Genomic DNA, 26,803 nt, shown 5'->3' with positions numbered 1-26,803 from the left:
GTCAGTACATGCAACGAGGAAGCTATGCCTAAACTATAAATAAATGGTTGTTATCTATTCGCATATCACCGTGATATTCTACGCTAAAAATATAAACTTTAAGAGTGCCAAAAAAGAAATCTGACAATCTTCCTAAAAAATTGTCCCAAATGAATAGGTGGGTTGTGGGATAGTTATTTTCGTCACGTCAGTGGCTCTAACACAACGCGGCTTTGCAAATATATGAGTTACAATTACTAAATAAATGCCAAAATATCAGCCAAAAAAAGGTATCACAAATATGACAACGTCATTGAAATATAAATAAACTAGTCATGAAATCTACCGCTCAAAATGCACAAATCAATATTGGCAGCAGAACATTTCGAAATATTTAAGATTTTAATGGTGTTCTGTTTTGCACATGTTATGTTGGCACATGCATAAGTCATTCCAAGAAAAGCATCCACTGGTTTTAAGTATACCGAATGCATTCAAAGTAATGGACCGTTATTGTTGTAGATATAATAATAATAATAGCAATAAGCAGCTGGTGAACTCGGTTTAGTTTTCGGCACTGAACGAGGTGATCACATGGGGTCTATTTCAACATTGAAAACCTTGGCTTATCAAAGCGGCTGACATTCGCTTCCCTCAGGTCGAGAGGGCTGAAGTCGAAAACTGGCCTGCCAGGTGTCTTCAACACCTCAGGCTACCACAGTTACGTGATGGGTATAGAGGTTTCTGATACAAGGTGCAGGGCCTGCCGCGAGGCGCCTGAGACCCTAATGCACTTGCTGACAGCATGTCCAGCGGTCTCGACCTATATCCATCGACAAAACACGGCCCTAAGAGTGCTTTATTGCCACCTATGGTACTCTTATAGTATTGACGAGACATCGGTGTTGTCCTATTCTCCGGGAGATATTGAATTCGTTATGGGGAACGAAAAGTGGCCAATTTTTCGTAACTTATAATTCCCCACCCTCAGGATCATACAAGCCTGATGTAGTTATTCCCGACCACCAGAGCGAGACGATATTTGTCGTGGAGTTTTCAGCTCCTGGGGAGACGAATATTGTCCGAAAAAATAAGGAAAAACGGATAATATATCTCTCTGTCCAGACCATTCTGTCAAGATGGTTGTACTTATTGGAGTCCTTGGTGGAATGATGCTCTCTCGACTCTGGTATCTCACATACCGTCTTGCCACACTGAGGTAGAAATTTTAGTCGGACAGATGCAGAAGGCTGTCATTTTTGGCTCACTTCGCTTGCTCGGGGCAAGCAATTTACATTGAATTTGAATCGCTGGAGATTGAATCCATTTGGAAAATGTTCTCAGGAAGTTCATTCCACATAAACGCAATTCTCCAACTGAAAGAGTTATCATACAGTGAAGTTCGAGGGCTACTGAGTTGAACCTCAAAACGATGAGCCGCCACAGTCCGTCGCGTATTTCTGATATGTCCGCTCTCGGAGGAATCAAACGTGCCAAGTCACTTGAAAACCTCCAGTGAAAGTGAAAGAGAGACAATTCTTCAACCTTTCTTCAATGTTCCAGGCTATCAAGGTTGCACGTGATGTTCGCATCTCCAATCAGGCGGATGGCTCTTTTCTGGATGGGATCCAGCAACTTCTGGGTATGTTTGGGGGAAGAGCTCCATACTTGAGAACAATACTCCAAAGAAGGTTTGATCTGAGCTTTATAAAGCATGAAAAGTTGCTGAAGTGTGTACAATTTTCTGGTTCGGAACAGTATTCCAAACTTTTGAGAAGCTGCCTTTGCAGCTCCATCGGCATGATTCCGGTTCGGAGACATTTATCTTCTTGGAGAAAACCGATGCCTGGTTTTTGTGGCATTCAATTGAACCTGGTTACTTTTACCCCTATTCGAAATCACTTCTAGATCCTCATTAAGATAAGCAACCTCCTGCTGCCGGTGAAGATGTGCTTCCATAGCTTCCTGGAACCCAAATGGAATGACGAGTCAAGTGTACTGTCTTCAACAGTATTGGTAAAGTTATAACTGTGAAAGGGTTTTTATTATCATGAATAAAGTTATTCATTTTCATCGAGGAACGGTCAGTGTATCAATGAAAGACTATTTATAAAAGAGACATAGCAATGACATTACAATAACACCCAATGTTTTCAATACACAGGGTGTCCCTGGACTTCCTCTTTTCCTCTCGGGAATACGAGGATATGACTTTTATTAATCGAGTTTTATTCACTGATGAAGCAGGTTTCAGTAGAGATGGAGTTATCAACTCTCATAATCTCCATATATGGGCCGAAGAAAATCCCCATGGGATATTGCAAACCAAACACCAACGGAAATTCAACGTGAATGTTGAATCTCATAGGACCATTCGTTCTACAGGACCGATTGAATGGAGAACGTTATTTGGAGTTCATTCAGAACGATTTGAATGGACTTTTAGAACATGTTCCATTGCAAACCCGAAGAGATATGTGGTTTATGCATGATGGCGCTCCTCCTCATTTTAGTTTGATTGTGCGTGACCATCTGAACCATATTTTCCACAATAGATGGATTGGTAGAGGTGGGCCATATTCATGGCCATCGCGGTCTCCGGATTTAAATCCATTGGATTTCTTTCTGTGGGGGCATCTAAAAAGCCTTGTTTACGCTACACCTATTCACACAAGAGATGCATTGTTGAATAGAATAACATTACATTGTGAAGCCATACGAAACGACCCTGCAATGCTATTTCAAGTACAGAGAGGGTGTCTTCGCAGACTAAGAAAATGTATAGAGAGAGAAGGTGGTCATATCGAGCAGTTTCTGTAGCGGATTTTTCATTTCTGTTTGCTCTTGAGGCTCTTGAGTTTCGTTAGTTAAACGTGTTTGCATTATAAAAATTCGTTATGAACATTTTACCTATCATTTCCATTTTCCTTAAAAACTAATATTTTCGAATAATGGTAGACATCTCAGGATAAATGTTGTTGAATTAACGTTATCATTATTATTTCTGCTTTGATAATTATTCATTTCAAATAATGGTGGACGAGCGGGTTTGATGTCGTCGAGTGAAACTACATTTTTATCAAGACTCGTTGCTCCGATCAACTTTCCACACGAGTACTTTTATTCATAAAATTGTCCAAGTAACCTTAATTTGTTGAAAAATATTGAAAAATATCTGTCATTTCAAAGTTTTGGGGTGTGGACCATCGGGGGTAGTCCGTTCCTGACTTTGTAGCAAAACAACTGCCTCCTGCATGAAAGCTCATCGAAGGAATTCATTTGTTTAGTCAATTACCAAAATTTGGATGATTTTGAATATTCACTTGAAAAGTTATCAAAGAAAAACATTTTTCATTTTGTAACTTCGAGGGCCCGTTACTTGGTAACGAAGGATTTTAGGAAAAAAAGTTATATGAAGTACTGGTGATATTTTGACCCCATCTATACATTCCCGAGAGGAAAAGAGGAAGTCCAGGGACACCCTGTATATGCCTATTTCTATGGTTTTTCTACAAACATCAGATTTTATTATTTGGCAAAAGTACCTTCAATATTGAGCCTTCATAATTATAGTCCCAATTTTGTAAAGACTGGTAATGATGGATCTCAAACCTACCTTTTTCTAATGAACGTATTGGTTAAATTCAGTTCTGTAATTTTGTTTCTGAATTCCTTATTTTTAGAATGAAATATTTTAGAGGAAATTCAGATGAAAATAATCTAATTATACGTTTCTCTCAATAAATCACTGAATGGAGAATTAGTGCCTTTGGTAATTAAAATAAATTCAACGTTAAGATTACTGTGGAACTGAAGCGAAATGGTGACATGAAACAGAGTTCAACACAAACTTTATGAGTTATATGAAAGATCAGAAAGTTTAGAAACTTTGATGTAAATCCTAAGACGCACAGTGGGGTATTTTGTCCCAAAACCTGGATAAAAATATTGCATGCTTTTAATTGCTGGATATGAGTATTCTGATTGAATTATAGGGTGAAAAATAGTAAATCAAAGTCTCATTGAAGATATGAATTCATTTATTCAGTACCTACTACTATCGTCTATATTTGTATATCACTCTTTGATAACTTTTAAAACTTCAGAAGATGATGGTTGTCTTTTTCTCTTGGAGTTGCTTCGCAATTCAAGTTCTACCAAATGTCAAGGTTTTGCTCATTGTTTTTTTTTTATTACCGAGGTGTAGTGCATCAGAAGTTCTTGCCACATGGTCGTATGGCAATAAGGAGTATTATCATGAAGCTATGCGTCGCCTGCAAGAAGCAATACGAAGAACACGTCCGTTATTGTGGAAAAACCATTTATGGCTTTTGCATCACGATAATGCACCTGCTCACTCGTCATTGTAAGTTCGTAACACCGTAATCATGCCTCAGCCACCGTATTCACCAGATTTGGTCCTCTGCGACTTTTTTCGTTCTCAAGTTTGAAAAGACCCATGGAACGATGGCGTTTTGCTATGATTGAAGATATAAAAACCGAATCGCTAACAAAGCTCAAGAACATATCAAAAGGTGCATATCAGAATTGCTTCGAGGAATGGAAAAGGAGAAAAGGAGACAAAATAGAAGTTTATAAATAAATGAGTATTTTTTTTTAATTCACAAATTCACAATAGCCAAATTTGCTTATAACGCTTCTGCAAGTTCAGATAGTTGTCCAATGAGAAGAATAACTTTATGTATGACTTCCGCACCCCGACAGAGGATTTTTTGTTCTGTAGAAGACATTCAATGAAAACCATCAAAATCCTCTACATTCAAATCGAACAAAATTGAACCAAAGCGCTGTCGAAACAATCCGAAAAATTGATCAGGCATCTGGCGATGATAGAGTTAATGAACGCACTATTCAACGTTGGTTTGCGAAATTTTTTCCGGAGATTTTAGCTTCGAAGATGAGCCCCGAAATGGTCAACCTACAGCAGCAGCCGGCACTGGTCCGATCCAACCTCACGAGAACGCTCCTCCGCACGTTCTAATCAACCGAAAAGTAAACGAATTTAGCGTCGAAGTTCTACCTTACCCAACATACTTCCCGGACATCTTTCTAACCGACTACAATCTTTTCAAGCACTTCGATAATTTTCCCACCGGTAGACTTTGGCCAATCAGGATCAGGTAAAAACGGCCTTTGTCGACTCAATGGAATTACGAGCAGCTGATTTTAATGCTGACGGAATTAATCGAATCGCGTTTACTTCGAATAAATTGAATTAGTATTTACTGATATATTACAGTTTGAAGTAGACCCAAAAATGGACAAAACTTTTGAAACAATCTAATAGTTGAACAATATGTGATAGAATTTGCCGAAAATTGAAGAAAATTCGTAGAGAACCCTTTTGACACACCTCATTTTGAGATTTTCACTAAACAGTTTACTGAACCTCAACACGTGTTTCACTATATAACTGCTTCTTCAGGCTTGTTTGAAAAACGTACGATCAACCTTGTATGAAGGATATGAGAAATAAAGTATTTCCGAAATATCACGTGATAATTCACTGTTTCATTTAAAAGAGGTTCAACCTGAAGTTTCTAAATTTTTATTCTGGATAGTTTTCCTCATAGAGATGGATGCCTCACTGTTATTTATATGTTCTGAAGGGGCATCTAACGTTCTTGGGATAAAAGTCTAAGGATTTACAAAATCTTTAGTACTGTCAATATATCCCTTTTCAATCAATACATCCAATGCTTTGTAGATATTCCCACGCAGGTACTTTTCTTAAATATGCACAATAAAATAGCTTCATTTCTATAGTAAGAAAGTTAGTCCATTCTTCCAAATGTTCGCGACTTGTTTTATGAAATTCTGTAGCTTTTATTTCCACAAAATCTTCATACATAGCATCTTTCAGTTTTATGATTAAATTACGAACAGTAAATGGAAGAAACTGATTGGTTTCTTTCAGAATCAAATTCTGAATGAGTTTGACCTTCAACCTTCAAAACAGCTTGTCGAAAACTTACTGACTGAGCGTGTAAAAAACAAAGCCATAATTCGAATGTAGGTTCTTCAAATCAAAAAAGTTTTTTTATTGATTTGGGACATTTCTCAATGCTCAAAAAATAATTATTTAATAAATATAAAAAAATTAATATATTTTTGCAATAATGCTTTCGTAATTTAAAGGTAGGCCGTCTGCAGCAGATTTTATAGCATTGTGAATTATATGGGCTCCACAGCCGATACCTATCAACGGTTTTCTTGAAGATGATTTTAGAGAACGGGGCTATTTTACGTCGCAGATCATTATTTGGGGACAACGGGACAGATGGTCGAATAAAGGGACAGTCCCGTTCAAAACGGGACGTCTGGTCACTATAGTGATATATCATTTAAAAGGTCTTTTGTCCCTCTATTACTTCTATATTTTTTTTAGAAATTGGTTAATTTGTTATTCAGAAATTGAATGTTGAAAGTTTTACATAAGAAAGGATAGAAAATTGGCTGTCGCTCATTTTACTGAGGAAATCAACGAAAGTAATATCAATGGCAACCCAATCAATGGATAAAGTGTTGAAAATGACCTCCATCTAGTTCCATAAAATATAATACACTTTCGAAAGCGATCCTTACATTATTGAAGATGTCCGAAGTCAGAACTCGGCATTGTAGAATTTATTCAACACTGTCTTTTCTGCACTGGTAGTTTTTGTTAAATCTAGTTGTCGCAGAACAAAAAGTAGATAGTTGGCCACTGTCACTTCTTCACGAATTATTATTTAGTCATCCTTGTTCACTGTGTTCCAACATGGTTTATTCTACTGAAGAAAAAATAGAAACTGTTGCAACCTATTATCGAATTGAAAAATGTGCTAAACCTGCTGCAACATAAGCCATCAATACGTTGAGCAGTTCACAACAGAGAACCTGAAGTATACCGTCCTGTCAGAAATGACGGAGTTGAAGTTGCAGTTTTAGGACATGTACAAATGGATAATCAATAATCTATCAGACAAGTAGCTATCTGGTATATCAGCTACTAGTGTTTTTGGTATTTTGAAAGCCTACAAATTCCATCCTTTCGAAATAAGGCTAGTTCAGGAATTAAACGAAGATGATCCTGATCGTCAACTTAAGTTTTGTGAGATGTTCAGCGAGAAATTGACCAATGAACCAAACCTACCATGCAATACATATTTTTCAGACGAAAGTTCTTTCATGTTGAATGGTGAAGTGAACAGACATAATTGTCGTTACTGGAACGATGTGGATCTTTATTTGGTGATGGAAACACATTCACAAACTCCACAAAAATTGAATGTCTGAGCCGGCATTCTTGGTAATCATATTGTTGGAACAGTCTTCATTAAAGGTAATCTCAATGGAGGCACATACTTAAATCTATTACAAGACTGTGAAGATCATATGATTACACAAATTTCAGATAATAATGACAATTCAGTAGAAAATGAAATAACATTCCAGCAGAATGGTGCACCCCACATTTGATGTTCGGGTGAGTCCAGTGGAGTGGCCAGCTAGATCACCTGATCTCACACCGATGGACTTCTTTCTGTAGTGACACCTGAAGTCGAAAGTGTACTTTACCAAGCCTACAAATCTAGAAGGCCCGCGACAGAAAATTGTTCGGAAATGCCGATTGCTGATTCCGGACATCTCGAATAATGTACGGAACGCTTTCAAGAGTAGACTGTATTATTGTATGGAACTTGGTGGATGTCATATAGAACAATTTATCCGTTGATTTTGTTTCCACTGATATTATTTGTTCTTGATTTCCTCATTAAAATGAACGACAGCAAATTTTCTGTTTTTCTTAAATAAAACGTCTCAACGTTTAATTTCACAATAACGAATGAACCAATTTCCAAAAAAATACAGAGGTAATAGAGGGACCCTTCACATGATGTATAACTCGACCCCCCATGCCATTGAAAAAAATTTTGGAGATAGTTTCTTACCGCAGGAAGGTGAAGTTTCGGTTATGATTTTCATATCAGAATTAGTTCCCCCAGAAATAAAAATTGAAGTGTTCTTCGCAATTTTCGATTACATGTCCGTTTCTGACTTACAGGGGAAGTTCAAGTTGTCGCCCTGTATGTAATCAGTCGAGAAATCAGTGTTTTAGACTTGATCAGCCAGGTAAACCTTGAAAATCAGTAAAAAACGCGAAAAAACCGTTCATATTTTGCATTTTTGTGAAAAGTTGAAAGAAACTCACCTTTCCTAACCGATTCGATGGCCTCCACAACAAGTTTTTGATTCACTCCACATAGGTTGGCAGTTAGTTTCTCACATTTCTTATGAATATTTACATCGCAGTCTGATAAGGAAGAAAAATATCAATTAAAATGCAGGGTAATGTTGAATGAACTTTGCCAGCACACAAAATATCTGATCTTCGATTCATTGAAAATGTGAAATATTTTTGGGGCAATACTCTATTATCAAAGGAAGGAATCAAATATCGATTCAGAAAACTGATTTAGGTCAGTTATTTGATCCTGTGAAATAGTTTATTTATTATTCCTGAATACAAATTGATTTACGGTAGTCATTGAAGTCACATAAATCATAAACACACAACATTGTAAATATACATACATTGAATCATGAAGCTCAACTTCCCATCTTTCAATAAACATATCTTGTATGAATTTTCGTTGTTTCGGTTTGATCTCAGAGTATTTCAATTACTCACATAGTTGGTGCATATCATCATGTAGCGAATTTATCATGAATTCAACTTATATTGATGTCCGAGAGATACGATGCTTGGATTTCAGTTGCCATGTAGGGCAACTTCAAAAACTACATAACATTAGAAATAATGTAATGGAAACATATGTGGTTGCCGTGGAAATCATAGAAAATAGGTCGATATGGATGGAACGGATAAAATTTCATTTTATTCAAGTTAATTTTTAGGAAACTTCAAATTAAGTACAGCTTGTCAAATCTAGGAAGTGACTTGAGAATTTTCTCTCTCTCTCTCATAGTCTTCTAACGAACGCACATCTAGTGGGCGGGAATTCAGCTCTTCCAACATTTGACAAACTGCAGAATAATATTTGAACTGAAATATATAAGAGATATAAGTTTTTAGTTTTTACCTCACCATCTTTGTACCTATAAAAACTAGTGAAAAAGTCCAAGAAAAAGAATATGAGCAATTCGAAATAAACTATCCACAAAACTATGTAGATTATGATGCATAAAAGTTACTTTCAGATATGAAGTCTGAGAAAAAATCATTCCAAAACAAATACTTGAATAATACATTTTTTATTTAGTTTGTACTACACATATCCAGGATTTGATTGTTCTGCGTCAGCTTGACATAAGATTGATAATGATAATGATAAATGGTTTTATTGAAAGGTTAGTATAAGTGATACTAACCTAACCTTGAAAATATCAGAATTCAACATCTGCACATGATAAATCAAGGCAGATATTGCTCTTTCATCCAACTAGCAACAGCTAACTCATATTAATACAATCATTTAGCAGTCAAACTTGAAGAAAAACGAAAGAGAGAAAAGGAATAAAAGCAGGAAAGAGAAACGAGAAACGGCGAGATGAGAATTTGATCCCCTACATGTGAGAGTCACGTCATAAGCATAAAGGAAATTTAATATAATAATATAACCATAAATTTTGGTATCTTCTACATATTTCTCTCTCGCAGTACCTAAACGCAAAAACCACTGAAGGTGTCTGCCATACTAGCAGACGAAACGTTACTTCAGAGTTCATTTGGCGTTCAACTCCAGATTTTATTCTTCTTCAAAAAAAATTCTCTGTATCTCCGGAACAATCGTCGATAGTATGATAGATTATGTTATTATCTTTTATTATGAAATTCTCTAGGAAAATAATTTTACTTTTATTCAATAAGTCGCCGTTTCCTAAATATTCTTTCAATGATTCACATGTTATGTAACTAACCATTCAAATTTCTCATTCATCATTGAATTCACTGTAAACAAATCAGCGTTTTCTAAATAATCGGATTTGAATTCATAATACAGTCATATTTCCTAATAACATGTTTTTTTTCAATATCATCATAGATAAGTAGTGTTGTGTTTACTAAGAAAACCCCATACAAAAAGTCGACATTCAACGAATATTAAAATAAACTAATGTTTGAAAGATAAACGACGCTTTCTAAAGAGCCATCATAAATGTTGAGGAATGGAATAGGCATATCAACAATATGATTTCAGAAAAAAAATATTTTTCAGTTGGTTTTATTCAATTTTCTAGATTCTCCAGATTTTTTCAAAAAAATTATAATGTGATAGAACTGACTGATACTTGATGAAAATCCATTATAACGTATTCAAAAAACACCTTTATGTCCCGTGGGTTGGGGTATCTATCGGGCGCGTCCCCAGGTGGTGGATAAGGGAACGGCCAGGGGACTGGAGGCCCTGTCCGGGAAGCCAATGTGGCCTTACGGACGGGGTCGCCGGACTCCTGGTCAGTGGCAGAAATAAGTAAGATGGAAACTAAAACCCCCTCAAAACATGCCACCGTGGACCAGCCTACCCATGCTTAGGTGTAAGGAATCGTGCCGACAGCTGAATGACCGCAGAGTGATATGCGTTAACTAACGATCCCCTTGGGAAACTGGGCGAAACCTCATTGTGATCAGCCTACCTCTGGTAATTTGGAGCTCGTGGGAACACACATGAATGAAGCAAACACAAAAATGAAAGGCGGTGGCTGGGGCAGGAGTGACAGCAACTATAAGTGCACCCTCCTCCTCACCCACTCTACCTCCAACAGCGAAGGCACTTCCTGCGGCGGGCGACAAGAGCTCCGCCTTAAATAAAGGCAAGGAATCGGCTGCCCCTGCAGGAAAGCTCCCTCACTTGTGCACCTCCACGGAGGGAACCCCAAGGAAGTTGGGGTAATTGGTAATTTGCTGGATGGTCTCCTCTGCAGTTGAAACATTTCACTGAGAATTGTTTCGGCTTTTTACATTCAGTTGTCAGGTGGCGACCGGCACATTTTAGGTACGCAGAAACTACTTTACAGTTCCTTTGCAAATGTTCGAACTTCTGGCAGTGGTAGCATTATCCCACTGTCGTTTAGGGTCTTTGCAGTTCGCTTTAAACTCTAAAGTTTGAGAACTCCCTGACCTCGTAGATGTGGTTCTGTTGTCTCGTAACGAGAACCAGTACGAGCGGGAGTGGCTTGTTATTGCGTTTTTTAAGCCTGGCTATCGACATTATATTGAAGTCCTTGGCTTTCAGGTCTCTCCGATTTCTTCAGTTTCGAGGAATTCAGGTACTCCTCGAAACACCACTCTTATGGGCTTTGCATCGTGCACGTATGATGCGGAATCTTCTTCTCTTGGTTCAAGATATCGACAATTTTTCTATAGTCATCCGGGCCTGCTGGCTTGACTTTTATGCCGTCATTCGTGTTGACCGCCTTTGTGAAGTTCGCCTTCTCGCGTGTGGCAATTTCATTGACCTTTTTCTACTTATCCTTTTGCCTGATGGTAATAGGTTGTGGAATAATCATTTATGGCCCGGATGCCTATGCTTCTTGGCTTCTCCTATGAGCATTTCAGTTTCCATAGCCTCCGGAGTACGGTTTTCTTCCATCGTTTGAGGTTTTGAGATCTCGTTGATTACCTGGGTAGCTACACTTTCAGGGTCATTGCTCCTGGATTTCTCTTTTCTTCGTTCGGCACCTCGGTTCGTACCTGAGAGGTTTTGCTTTTGGAGGTCTGAGACCTTGAGTTTCTAAGGTTTCTTAGAATTCTCAGTCTCTGATTCTTTCGGTACCTCACTCCGTACCTAAGCTTTCGTCTTATTGATTTCGTTCACCTTGGGTTTTTGTGATTTCCCAGAAATCTCTGTCTTCGCCTGGCGTTTTTTGTTGGCTTTCGCCATACATCTCGTCCTCTGCATCAGAGTATACATTATGGTATTCGCAGGGTTTTTGCTGCTCGAGTTCTCGTCTTTTTTTCCACATTAATATGTGCGTAGTCACGAGTTCTTGGGGTGCATCATATATATCTAGTAGCTTAGATACCATCGCTAGCATCATATCTCTCTTCTCTTTTATAGCATTGAGTACAAGGGTATCAATAATACCGTCCATCTTAGCTGTTTTTATCCAAGAGTACCGCGTTTCTTTTAACAGACAAGCTGTTATTAGAAAGGGCACTTTTGACTTCAAAGAGGAACAATTTCTATCAATTGTTCATCAATATCGCAATTCAATTCACTTTTAAACATAAACTCTGTTCAAACTAACTTTCAGTAGATGCTCACTGTCGCAAGGCTATCGACTGAATGTGTCAAGTGTTCCAATAATTTGATTCATATTGCAATTGAAGAGATTTCCAATTTTTTTATCAATAGATGACACTAATGACGACGTTACTGCAACAGCTTTTTCTTCACATAATCAGCGTTGTTGAATGATCCGTGAAACGAATCTCAAACATTTCACAGGAATGCACTTGAAAGCAGTGGAAAGTCGGGTAATTTGAAATTATTTATGATTTAGGTCAGCAACACCAGAGATGCGATCTTTGACTTCAGTCCAACAAGGTGATTTGGAGTTAAGTATGTCAATGGCCTAAATTTTTTTCTGAATTATCATTCTAACATTAGCAATAGTGTCGGCAAAAATAATCGTGGATGTCATTGCTGCATTTTTCATGGCAATATTTGAAAAAAATTAAATTCTACATTATACAGTGTCATCCCCAAAGTATGCACCATATGGAAAACTTATTAAGGGTTTTTCGACAAAAAGTTATTTTTGATAAAAGTTTGTGCATTCCCTAGAACTAAACATGCACCCACAAAATAGAGTAAAACATAAGTAAAATAGGAGCCGTCAAACATTTCATTTTGAGACAATAGTAAAGTATCCTTATGTTGGAAAATTTCGGGAAAAGTTGTTCAACATTAAAAAATAATGAAGTTATGCCCATCTAAGTGAAGTGAAGTGAAGTTTTTTACCCATTTTTTTAAAATGGGGACTGCGAAAAAAAAATTGCTAAAACGATAAATAGACAGCATCCTGTATACAACGGTTTATTTCGAAAGCCTGTAATATTATGAATTAGACAACTATGGTGTTAACCACGGTCCATTTTTTTGAATAGTAAAATAAAGTTTTTGATGCAAAGTTATTTTTATTTTTTGTTAACATCGAAAAGTACTCAAAATTATACAGTATTGTTACGAGAACTCAATATTCAATAATATCAAACCACAAAACATCAAAATAAAATAGATATTTTGGAACAAACAAATTGATTTTCTGGAGTACCTACTTTACTTCAGTCTCAAAATCAAATATTTGAAGGCTCCTCGTATATTACGTGTGATTCACTCTATTTTGTTAGTGCATATTAAGTTTCAGGGGATGCACAATTTTTTATCAGGAATAACTTTTTGCCCAAAAACCCTTAATAAATAAGTTTCCCATATGGTGCATACTTTCGTGAAACCAACTAACTTGTATTCAAACCATTTTTTCTCCTCTGTCGATAAAGAAACAACATTACACTCTATTTAAAAAATATCGATAACAAAAAATGCAAAATATATAAAAATGATAACTGAGTTATTAGGAGATTACTGAATTTTAGTGCTCTCTTGATAATATTAAATGAAAAGCGCGTCGGGAATCAGTACTTCAGTTCTGGTGTGAGACAATTGTTTTCAACAGATTCATTTTGCGCCAGCGATTCCATACTCACTTATAAGATCTATTTACCATTTTTTTAATTTATTCTGTCCACTTTGTTATTGTTTTTAGTTCACTTTGAACTTTCGATAATTTTTCATGGTATATTTATAAAAAACGATTTAACATCAACAATCAATTATTGAAGCCGAAACGTTTGATTGCTGGTTCATTTTGCTTGCAAGTCAGGGAAATTCACAGTAGGACTGTGCAAACACTATAGTTATCTTGATTGGACTATGTTAATGTTTTCCAAACTCGTGTGAATTATCTTAGCGAGTAACACTGAAAAAAGAAATTTTCTAGGCACCTTGTGGAAAAAATTCAACTGATTGTTTGGGCTTCAAAAAATTCGGTATTCTTAGACCAAACATCAGAACCGTTGATATATACTGATTTAGAAGAGTAAAAGTTCAAACTCAGCTATTTCAGTTCAAAAATCAGACGTGTTTATTTAATTGCAGTCAATTTTCATAGCACTCAAAATAGATAAGAATTTTTCAGTGTCACTCTTTTTCGAGTTTGAAAGCCTTGGTTTTTTGGAATGTCTTCCTGACGCTTCGCTAGCGCGAGTGGCTAGCTTCTTCAGAGGTTTAACCATCATGGCTTGCTGTCCGATGACATCATCGGATAGCAGAACACTGCAGACCATAGGCTTACAGCATTTTCTCTTTCCTATTTCCATGGCATCCTTCCAAAAATCTTCTTCAGTTACTATCGATCCTTTGTCTTCTGGATTCAATTTTGGTTGCCCAGGTTCAGTGACTCATGTTCGCATGAATCATGACAAGTTGTCACTATTTCTTTATTGCAGTTCCTGAAACTCAGGTCTTCATCATATATATCTATTTTGTACCTATCTTCATCATATAGACCTATTGAGTAAGTAGTTCTATAATTGTTCTGCTTTATTGAAGTTGTTCTCCAATTCTTTTCTCAGCTGGTTCCTCCACAATCAATTTCCCGTGTCTTCCCAGGTATATCTCTCTAGTATACTTTGTGTTTCTTATCAACTTTTCTGATTTGATTTCGATATCACTACATCTGTATCAGAGCCTTCATATTGAGCTGATGATCAGGTACCCGCACACTCCGAAACTTTTTCGTTGTTTATGATTCCAGAGTGTCCGGTCACCCGGTATAGATTCATTCTTCAGTTAAACAAATTGAGCCTGACTGATTATTGGCCTGCTCATTTCATTAACGCCTGGACGGGTAGCTATAATGTAATTTTTACAGGTTCAGCATAGTCAATCGCATATTCCTTGACCCGTCTGTGTAGGTGTTTCTGTCAAATGTGTTCTTGAGATACCTAATCAACTATGTAGTGTCCAAAGTGTATTTAAGTGTCATGTTTGATGTTCATTTCTTTCCAATTTCTTATAGCCCTTCATTCCGCTGTTATTTTTAGATTTATCTATCTCCAATGCAGTTGTTTCCCAGGAGCAAATATTTGCACCATGCGTGGTTAACAGCTGTCCCTTGTTACATCTTCGATAACCAAACCAAAGATTCATATGATAATGAGCGTCAGTACTGCCACTGTCTTTCATTTTATACTCTCTCAAGTTAGTTCTAAAGAATTACGAAAGTAACAACAGCTATGGACGACTACAACAATAAGATAACATAGGAAAAAATCCTATGTTGTAAGATCTGTAAGTCTTATAATCAATAGTCCAAATATAAGCGAGTCTACAAAGTTAGCAGAATTGCTCGGATGGTCAATTTGGAATCTAGTATCTTTCCCCGACAGTCTCAAACTTTCAGAGGTCAACATAGTGAATGATACTATAGCTTATTCAAGTCGTATTTCCTCAGTTCATCCCACGATGATGTCTGAATCGTCTACTTGGCAAACTTTATATTGACTATGGTATGAAAATAGTAACTTGTCCAATCGAAATGAGAGTTTCTCATGGGAGAAAAGCTGGCAGAGATGAATTGTTTTTTCTGAATTTTATGGCGATGGATAATTTTCGTCAGTCTTTAAATTTTTCGTGCCATTCTATTCACAGGGCTATTCAAATTCGACTCTATGCACGGGATCTTGTAAACTATAATAACAGGAAAGTAGGTTAAATTGTAGTGAAGTTACCTATTTCTGGCTACTATTAGACGATAATAAAAAATTCACTCTATCTTTATCGTTAGATAGTATCTGAGAATACAGAACTTTTTCAGGATGCAACCTACACTCTAGCTTTTAAATTTACAAGAGCCCTGTATACAGATTCGAGTTGAACTAACCCTGAATAACAATTAAAAAAATAGGATGAATAAATGTGGATTATATTATAATATTTCAGTTTCTCGTTGATGAAAATCCAAAAATTCTCCTTCAGAATGTTGACACTTACAAAGTGAGTGAAGAAATTGATAGAAATAAATATTTTTGTTATTGATAATAGCATGTTATTATTATTAATGAAATGTACACCAGTGGGACAACATTTATATTGTCTTATTGGTGAACATCACTGTTCAATAGCTATTAGCAAAGAACTTCAGAAAAGGGTCTACAAAACCTTCATGCAACAATAACATTAGTAGAAAAACATGTTAAAACTCAATAATCTAACCCTTATTTTTGCCGGGAACTCCCGACCCAAAGCCTGAGTCATTTGAAGACGTACTTGCTCCGATTTTATTGGAGACCGGGGATTGCAGACTTCTTTGATACTCGTCCTCTTCGGACGAGGTTTCTTCGCTACTGCTGCTGTTCTCCTCACTTTCATCCTCACTTTCATCTTCATCATCATCTTCTTCACTACTGCTTTCCGACTCAGGTGGTGGTTGTGCGGGGTGGCCGCGTGGCCTTGGATAATGTCTACCACGAATAACTTTGGGGCGCGCGAAAATTTCCACCGGGCACTCATCGAGTTGTTCAGGTTTTTTCCAAGGATGCATCCATTGGGATAGTCGATTCGACTGGAGAGGCACAAATGCTTCTTTTTTCTCAGGTTCTGGTTCGGGTTCTGGTTCGGGCTCTGGAGGGACAAAAACTTTCAAGTCAGGATCGTCCTTGTTGGCTTTCTGTACCAAGGATCGTTTGGACATTAATTTTCTTTTGGCAGTTTCTTCTGGTGACAGGGGTTCCGAAACATCAGTGTTGATGAGGTTTTGTTCCTCGTTAGATTGATCTACACTGACGTCTAGCTTTGGTTTGTTCTTCACTTCATCTGAGACTTTCTGAATACTATTTTCGACAGTGTTCTTTCCACTAGTAGAAATAGTAGATGAATCTAAGGATGCTACTCCTCTGTTGTAGACAGAAGTTAGAGCTGAATTTGTTTCGGTTCCTTTAGACACGGAGGACAATGTTGGAGTTGATTTAAAATCATCCGATTTCGTAATTCCTGATAGTTCAGGTGCCGAATTATTTTCTTTTTTTAATAATTTGTTTAACAGTGGTGTAGATTTAGAGGTAGTGTTTGGTATTTCGTTCTTGACGTTGAAAACTTTTCTCAAATTACTTCGACTCCCTTCAGAAGTAATGTTCGATTTTGAATCCTGTGGTGTCTTTTGACTTTCATGATCCAAACAAATACTAGTTTCTTTTCTATTAATTGAAGTTGGGGCTGAGTTATTCTCCTTTCCTGAAATAGCCTTCCTGGTTACTGGAGATGATGGAAAAATAGGTTCGTTGTCAGAGGTTTCCTTACATTTAGACAATTCAGGGGCTGAACTATTTTCTATTTTTGGGAAAATTTTATTCATTAGAGGTTTCTGTTTCATCATTGAAGATTGTAGTTTAGGTGTTTCATTTTTCATGCCATTCGTAATAATGTGTTCCGTTTCCACTTCACTTTTATCCTTTTCCTCGAGGCAATTAGTTGAAGACGAAACATCAGTTTGTATATTTTCCTTTTGTGAGGGGATATGTCCAATTTGCACAGGAGATGTCTTCTTAAGAATGCTAGTCACAACAGTAGTTTTAGGTTTTGAGAGCAGTACGACACTTTTTATATTCGAATTCTGAATGATGTTTTCCTTCTCTGTGGAAATATGTCCTATTTGCAAAGGGGGTCTTTTCTTCAAAATACTGGTAACAACTGTAGTTTTGGGCTTTTCAACCAGAACAACACCTGTCATATCTTCACAGAAAGTAATTTTTCCCGGCAGAGATGTTGATTGTTTCAGGGAGGGTTTTTTGCCATCCTCGGATTCATTTTCTACCTCAACTATGACATTGAATCTAAATTTCTTCTCCTTATTCGTTTTCTGTGTTTCCTCTACTTCTGCCTCATCAACTATTGGTTTCAGTTTTGGGGTGGGATTTTTGATATCATCGACTGATGTAGTTATCTTTGGTTTCGGCTTGAACTTGGTTTGTTGAATTTCAACTTGGGATATATCTCTAATTGTACTTTTATATACTTCATCTTTCAGGGAATCGGGTTCTTTTATTCCCTTCGATTTTGTACGCTTGAGTACCTTCTTAGTAGAATGGTTTGTTGGTAGAGATTTTTCGTTATTATTCTCATCAGAACTCCTGAATGATAGAGGTTCGATAGTTCCAGAGTGTTTTTTTGTCAGTTTTTTTCTCTTCACACTCCCTCTAGGATCATGAAGTATATCGTCCTCCGGCATTGGTGTCAATTCAGTTTTTTGTGTTAGTAATTCATTCAAAATATTCAAGTCTTCTTCAGATAATTCGGTTGATGTTCTTCGGATTTCTTTCAGAATCTTTTCTCCTGAAATTTGCCTACTTTGTCTACGTTGTACTTCTACTGGTTGACCGGGGTTCAAATCATTTTCTAAATCCCCAGACGATATAGCCGTGCATATATCGTGGAAGCTTGGAGATTTTCTGTAGGGCTTTTTCCTATTCACTTCGGGCTCTGTGAGATTCGGCAGGTTATCTTTGCTCCTGCTGCGAATCAAGAACTTCTCCTTCAGAATTTCTCCTTGGGTTTTCTTTCTTCGCTTTGCTTCGACTCCTAGTTCGTCTGGCTTGAAATTGTCCCTCCAGCTTTTAATTGCTCCTATTTGTTTTTCTAGGGTATCTTTGTGAACTGTTTGTAACCGAACTGTTGTTCTATCCCTTCGTATTGTGGGATTCGGCTTGGCTTCTTTTTGTTCTTCTGCACTTGAGATTTCCTTCTTAGGGCTTGGTGATTTTTCCTTGGGAGTCACAGGTTTCTCTGCAGTGTCAGGTCTGAGCCTCTCGTATTTATCAAATTTTTTTCTATTTCTATTCACTGACACGTCGATATCAGCTGTATTTATTGTTTTGATGGGGCGGACCGAAATACTTGGTGAGTGGTACCCTGTTTTCGGAGAATTCACCCTTCTCAAAGGGGAATTTAACTCACTGATGGATGAAAGATGCGGTTTGTATCCTCCCCTGAACTGTCGCGGGATCGGTTTCGTATAGGAAGGGGTGAAATTGGATGCGATTATGGAGGAATGTTTCGCGTAAGGACCGCTCAAAAGGAGAGACGAGTACGCACTGGGCGAAGGCGTACTCGTTAGGCCAAGTTCAGAATAGTACGGCATATTCGTTCGTTTTTATCGGCCAATAAAAAATTACACGTGATCGATCGTTTTATAATTAATGTACCTGTCACCGTGTTATTGGGATTCACCTGTTGATCGGTGCCTTCAATCAAGCGCTGACACTTGTAAACACTCGCGGTGATTGAGAAAGGCGGTGTTTTGACACTCCGAATATCGATCAATTCGACATAACATCTTCTTAGTTACAACCTTATGTTATTTTTTGTGGTAGTAGTGACGGATACCGGTATCAATAAGCACTAAAAGTTCAACTGGCAGGTTTTCAGTAACTCGGCCAAACAATCCTATTTTTACCGCGTCTTATGACGTGAGCGCCTCCCAATAGTTCAGGCTGAAACACCTGTATGTCTGGTCTTTAAAGGGTGATCAACTAATATTAGAGTTGAATAAGTGTACGGGGTGGCTCAAAAGTACAAGAATCTATTTCAGGCAACTATCTTTCCAGAAATAAACGTATGTTATTGTTCATTTGCGCATCTGCAATTTTTACTGAATCAAATTCTTTTCCGATTCCTGATATCAACATATAATATTAATAATAATGATATCATTCATTAATGAAAAGAGAGAGAAAATGTATACAGCAAATACAATTTTTTGCATAAATGATACCTACTCGATAAGTGAGCAAACACTTGTTTCGAGATAAAGTTACCTTTCTTAACTACATATGAAAAATTATCAATCCAATACAAAAGAATTACACTTAAAAAATATATATGGAAATGATAGTGTGATACAAATAGCAAACACAATAATGAGAACATTTATACAGTAAACATTTTTTTTGCATAGATGATTCATACTCGATAAGCGAACAAACACCTGTTTCGAGATGAAAGTATATTACTCCCCAACAAAGATTCAGTCGAATACAAGAACACCACGAAAATATATATATAATATATATTTTGATTTTCACGGAATTATTTTCCAGCAGCTTGACTGCATTAAACTTTCTAGATTTCATATCATTTCTAGAAACATGTGGATTCGTTTTCCGATGGCATTTCAGGTTAGCTTTCCAAATTTCTGCTACCGCAATTGTCGGTTGATTGGTCAAACCACCACCACTGACATAAAAACTTGGCAAGTTGACTTGGGTGTCACACCAATAGGTGGTATATATATATATATATATATATATATATATATATATATATATATATATATATATATATGTTAACTCGAAGATTCTCACGGATAAAGTATGATGAGCTGTTTTCTCGGGTTTCGCTCCGTGTTCTGTGTATTTTCTCCCCATAAGGATTATTTTCACAACGTTTCGGCAAAGTCTCATTTGCCATCTTCTGGTGATGTCTAGTTTTTTCAACTAGACTGATTAATTCGAACTCTATGTCTCAATTTATAGGGATGGATGTTTCCCTTTACCTGCGTTGCTGCCACTACCTGTGTTTGCTCGACTACCTGTTTTGGTCTTATTACCTGAGCTGCCTCTCCTGTCTCTGTTTTTGTACCTGTATTGTCATGTACCGAGTTTTGCCTCTGAAGTTGAGCAGTCTGATTGCTTGTGCGAAGTGATAAAACGGATCTCCATGTTGATGGTAATCTTTGCGCATCATCCCTCTTGTTCATATTATTAGGTCGTTTTTCAATTTCGATTGCCTCTCTGATTGTTCGTGAGTAAAAGTTTTCGTTGCTTGCTAGCAAAACTTGGTTTACAAAACGCGCGTCGAGAGACAGTGTTACAGTTCTGCTGAGGAAAAAGTGTTTTGATTAGATTCAGGAAATATTATAGTACACGATTCATAAACAGCAAGAATGTAACCTCGAATATAATTGCACTAGAACAAAATTATCGCAGGAAAAGTATCTGAACTGGAAAATACGAAATGCGCAAAGCAATTTTCAACGAAATCGATCGATTTGTGTCATAAATTGTGAATTTACATCAACCAGCGCTGGTAAGTAAGCCAATAATTCAATGAATCAGGCCGTTTATTTTGCCTTTTCAATATCTGAGAATACGATGCTTGTTTGACTATCGATAATTCAAACTGTATAGTTGAAAAATTAACTTTTGAAAGACACATACAATGTGTTCAAATAACATATAATTTAGAAGTTTCAGTTGTTCATATTAACAATGCAATTTTATCATATAAATGAAATTTATTGACATATATACTTATATATCCTCTTCCTTTGCATCTCAGGATGTCTTTTCACAAAATTTATTCTTTCTCTCTCCTACTCTGGAGTTTTTTACTTTCATTGGAACGCCATGTTGACGAATACAGAAGCTACTCGGAACTTTTCGTCTGACGATTATCTCGTCATCTTCACCGGCAGCAGGAGGTTGCATATCTCAATGAGGATCTAGAGGTGATTTCGAATTGGGGTGAAAGTAACAAGGTTCAATTCAACGCTACGAAAACCAAGGCATCGGTTTTATTCAAAAAGCTGAATGTCTCCGAACCGGATAAAATGATGTCAGGCCAGGCAATTTCGCTTTCTGCTTTGATAAGTTTGTCAGAGGTAGAAATGGACACCAATATATCTTGGCACAGTCATGTCACTGAAATTGCAAAGGCTGCTTCAAAAAGCTTGGAACACTGTTCCGAACCAGAAAACTGTACTCACCTCAGATCAGACCTTCTTTGGAGTATTGTTCCCAAGTATGGAGCTCCGCGCCTGAGCATTCCTCTGTGATATTTTATGTTTAGTTCGGAGAAATTCATTAATTCATTAAATAATAAGATAGAGTTATTTTATAAAGGGTTATATTACAAGTTTGATCGTTTAAAATGTATGAAAATTAATAATTTTCGAAATCTTGCTGGGCAAATATTTTGAGTGTATAGTGAGTTGATATCGTGAGTTATTATACATGGAAGTTTTTGTATAAAAAACGACATTTTTGAAATTAACGTATTGCAGGCATTTTTATCGTTTGAGCTCACTGAGCTTGTCATTGTGATCGATTTCTAAAACTAATTTATTGTCAATTAAGAACCCGAAGGTGACGAACAATTCAAAAATATTTTTTCCAACCTGACATTAGGTATGTTCTAGACCACATTCGTCTTGAAGTACTTTACACCTTGGGTGATATTTAAAAAAATATCGTTATGATCAGTATTATGAATTAGGATCTGATTTTTCAATAAACGGCATTATTTGCAAAAAAAGAAGATGACTTTTGTAGATAGTTGAGAATATATTTCAATTATTATATTGGAGTCGTTAGGCCAGGGCCTTATAAATCAGTATCTTTGGGGTCGAGAGAAATCAATTAATGGGATTTTTTCCACATTACGACTTGCTTCCATCTCCAATGTTGTGCCTATATTTATTATATCATTATTGCGCATATGTCATAACTATATTATGAATCAAATGATAACTATCAAGAAAAATATTACTCCTCAAACCTTGATGTCGAAGAAAAAGCTTCAACCGTATTTCAAAAACTTTTGAAGAGTTGCCCTCCACGATGTAGGTTTGGTGAAAAATTCAACCAACTGCACTTTTATTAGCGAAGGGAATCCAATAATCCCGTATCTCTAGGAACACGCTAATTTCATTGATATCATGAATATCAACTGAATCTTTGTTCTGATGTGCTATGTTTCATTCTTCATGTGAAAATATCAGTCGGTATTGAAGTACTTGTGATGCACTGTTTGGCACCTTTGGTGTAGTAATGAATAGCACTGGAGACTTATTTCAACACCAAATTGATATTTTCAACACCTCGACACGTGTTTTAATCACCAAGTGATCACCTTCAAGAGGAAGATTAAACAGTTCAATCTTCCTCTTAAAATGGTCACTTGGTGATTGAAACACGTGTCGAGATGTTAAAAATAACGGTTTGGTGTTGGGTTAAAACTCCAGTAATATTCATGTATTAAGTGTGCTTGTTATAATTTATTCCCATGCCCATAGTGTAACTCCGAACTTCATAAACAAAAACTACGTATGAAACTAATGTATGAAAAATACAACTGCGAGACATTCACATTAGTATTTTTCAAAAGTTCATTTTCATCAGCTATCAACCAAAACCATAATAATTTCATTTCCTATGGAAGTTTTCACACATAAGTATGAAGTGAATGTATATAACTATTTTTTATATTTTTTATTTATATTCAATTACAACCTTATTAGTCGATTATCATATATTCCGAGACACGAAAGCATGTTTCAAATTGAAATAAATATAAATGCAAACCTACGGCAAAATTTATCATAACTGATTTCAAGTTGAGAGATTATCCAAAACAGAGTCCTGAAGTTGATATCAGAAAAACACTGCCGATATTCTACTGATTTTTTTATATAAGGAATGCGGGATACTGGACCTGTGGCAACTATGTTGTTTGAATGTTATATTGAAATATAAAAAAATAAAAAATCACGCCAGTTTACCTACGCATATTTATGGTACCCGAAAAAGACACCATTATGTTGTCCCACACATGAGCAAATCTGTTTGTCAGCGATCGTTTTCTCACATAGCACCCAAGGCATTCAATTTTATTCCTGACCATATTAAAAAAATAATGAACTTTAACATGTTTGAAAATAATTAATAATTTTCATTCAGAAAAGTATGTGTTACTCTTACCTTCAGCGAAAAAATGTTTCAGGTATGTAAACATAATTTGTAGTCACCTGCTAGAAGAAATTATATGCTAGATTGAAGGTATAGGTACTCTTCAGAAAAGGTGGAGAAATAATCACAATGATAACTTTGTTGAAAGAAGGTTCAGAATGTGGAGAGTACTCCAGATCATTAAGCCTAAGGATTGAGTGGGGAATGGAAAAATATCAGCGTGGTCCAAACAGCCTGGTATCTCAATCGCCACAAAAAAATAGCCAGGAAAGGAATTTCTGGCAAAAACATAACAATCTGCACTGACAGCAGACAAACCCTATTAGCCTTGAACAGAAAACGTGTTACCTCAGGGCTAGTACTAGAATGCCACCAAGATTTAGCCAAAGCACCGGTAGATAATAACATCATCCCGAGGTGTGTTAAAGGTCACGACAGGAGTAAAGGTAACCGCATTGCCGACTCTTTAGCCAAGGAAGCGACTGGACTAAGAATTTTAGGACCCAGTGGCACCTACGGCCTGATTACTTCGACAATTGCGGAACTAGCCAAATGTTACACCCATGCTCAATTCCTAAAGATATGGTATGGAATCAAAGGATGCAATCTTGCCAGGATCACCCTGGGTGACCCTGGGAAACTGGCGCCAAAGAAATATCAGGCGATGACCAGGAAAAACCTACGCCTAACAGTAGGATTTCTGACTGGCCACTGTCAAGTAAGGATTCACCTCCATAATATGGGGTTAGTGGACACACCTCTATGCAGGATGTATGAACAGGAAGATGAGACTGTCAGGCATGTCCTATGCGCGTGACCCGAGTTATCGTCAATGAGAGAGTGTGTGTTCGTCGAATCTTTGCTTACACCTGCCGATATAGAGGAGATGTCTCCCAGTGACCTGTCTTCCTTCCTGGAAAGGACAGGATAGATGATGACCTAGGAGGACAACTCCTCGGAAGGATGTACAATGGGTCACGTGTAGCCTAAGTGCTGTGGGCTTACACTCACTCTCCCTACTCTACAGATACTACAGAACTTTGTTGGAATGTGAAATATGTAAGGCAAATTACACACCGTGGCTTGTGACAGTTTTTCAAAAAAGCAACACGTATTTCGCTGTACAATAGCTTCTTTAGGCGTGTCTATACAGTATAATAAGACATTCTCAAGTCGTTAAAGTTATTCTGAAATACAATAAAATCGAAAAAAATACGTGACGTACGGGTATTGCACGGGTATTGCACGGGTCATTCACGTACTCTGTTTATATATTCGAACAATGTACTTTTAAACAAATGATCCCACCTAACACTTTTGTGCTGTTTTCAAACTTTACAAATTGAGTTAGTGAAGTGAAAGATATTTTGTTGAATGAATACGTTGATGGGTGGATAGTTTTGAGAGGTAAATCTTATTCAGTTTGTTAAGTGAAAGTTGGATAGATTTAACTCCTGCAGAAGGATACTTTGTTGAATGAATATGTTGTTGGGTAAATTATTTTTGAGAGGTGAATTTTACTCTGCTCGTTAAGTGAAAGTTATATGAGTTTAACTTTTCCAGGAAGATATTTCAATGAATAAATATGTTGATGGGTGTTTAGTGTTTGAGATGTTAATTTGATTTAGTTCGACGTTTGGATAAGGTCAGGCTACACAAATCTGAAGTGTCAGTTACCAAATATTCATATATGTAGACGTTGTCAAAATGACACTAATACCTACATCCTGTACTGGGCATTTTCTTGTAAAATTACATTATAACAGATATAATAAAACCAGTTCACCGAATATTTTTCGACACAGGTGTACATTTCAAAACTACATTTTTTCACCGCGTGACAAACCACAGGAACGGTGTTGGAAAGTATTGCGCAAAAAATATTTTTAGAAGCAAACAATGACTATTGCCGTTTCTATTATTAAATGAACTCTTGTTTACGACGCAGGAATTCTTTAGCTATTTTACCTATCTCTCAGTAATTATGTGGAACGTCAGCCCTAGTGTGAAACATCAATCACTCACTGAATGTCATTATTACGAGAGCCAGAGCTGGACTGGGTGAATATTTCAACGGGTTATGTTTAGAACAACGTCTAGTAAATCTTCTCATAATTTACTGAAAACGAAAACATAAATTTCCAACACGCACAAGAGTTTTGTATACAGGGTGCATCAAAATAATTGTGGTTATACAGTGGCGACAACGAATTCGTAAAAAAATTCAAATATTTGTTTTTATACGTATATTATTTGATATGAGAAACATTTTGAAACGAGGACATAATTATTTATATTATAACAGTTTAGTAAAAGTACCTAATAACTATTACACCAACTTTAAAATATTCAGGAAACACTTTATTGTGAGATTTTCACTAAACAAATGTTTAGTGGGGATGTTTGTGAAATATTTTGTGAAAATCCGACAATAAAGTGTTTGTCGTGAAGTAACTTGGTTTGGAATCGTTTTTATTTTATTTTTTTTAATTTTTGCCTTATTATTATTATTATTATCTTTATTTATTTTCACACTGTGGTCATTTTCATTTTGTATTTTGATTATTTAATCGTTTTATTGTATTGTCATATCAAGTTTTTATTGCTTAATATAATTGTTATTTCGGCTATTCCTTCTAATTTTATTCAAACTTTTACGAAGGTTCGAAATTGATGAACACTTCAATCTAGCAGACCACTATCATAATCTTCATGCAGTTATTGTTCACCGTGGTTCTGGCGTTGAATCTGGTCATCATTACGCACTGGTCGAAGACGAAACGAACTGGTTAAGTTTGATGATAGTCGTGTCACTAAGTGTTCTGGCGATGTCTTGATTTTATTGGAGCCTCTGGAGACACCCTACATTTTGTTTTATGAAAGAGAGGTCATTGACAGATCAAGATCTTCAGATGATGTGGTGCTGCAGGTTTTTCCGGGTTTTCCTGCAGCTGAAAAAGTAAATGCGCTACTGGAATCAATGAAGTCGCC

General features: G+C 36.6%; 1 protein-coding gene across 7 annotated transcripts in view; it reads right to left on the bottom strand.

The window, feature by feature from the left end:
* Positions 1-26,803, bottom strand: part of Pkcdelta (Protein kinase C delta) — a 143,470-nt gene that overhangs the window by 52,533 nt on the left and 64,134 nt on the right. For 3 of the 7 annotated variants that reach the window (XM_074172584.1, XM_074172585.1, XM_074172587.1), the window contains one exon: positions 8,195-8,296. The exons of 1 other annotated variant lie outside the window; for it this stretch is intronic. In XM_074172584.1, the coding sequence (XP_074028685.1) occupies positions 8,195-8,296 (102 nt within the window). Of the gene's footprint in view, positions 1-8,194; positions 8,297-16,286; positions 19,484-26,803 lie in introns of those variants that run through there. 3 more of the 7 variants (XM_074172581.1, XM_074172582.1, XM_074172583.1) reach the window with 3 other exon arrangements.

Source organism: Leptinotarsa decemlineata, unplaced genomic scaffold (assembly GCF_025532065.1).
Source record: "Leptinotarsa decemlineata unplaced genomic scaffold, Ldec_3_MD MMD2_tig00000133_RagTag_RagTag, whole genome shotgun sequence".
Taxonomy (NCBI): domain Eukaryota; kingdom Metazoa; phylum Arthropoda; class Insecta; order Coleoptera; family Chrysomelidae; genus Leptinotarsa; species Leptinotarsa decemlineata.
This window is presented reverse-complemented; position numbering and strand designations above follow the sequence as displayed.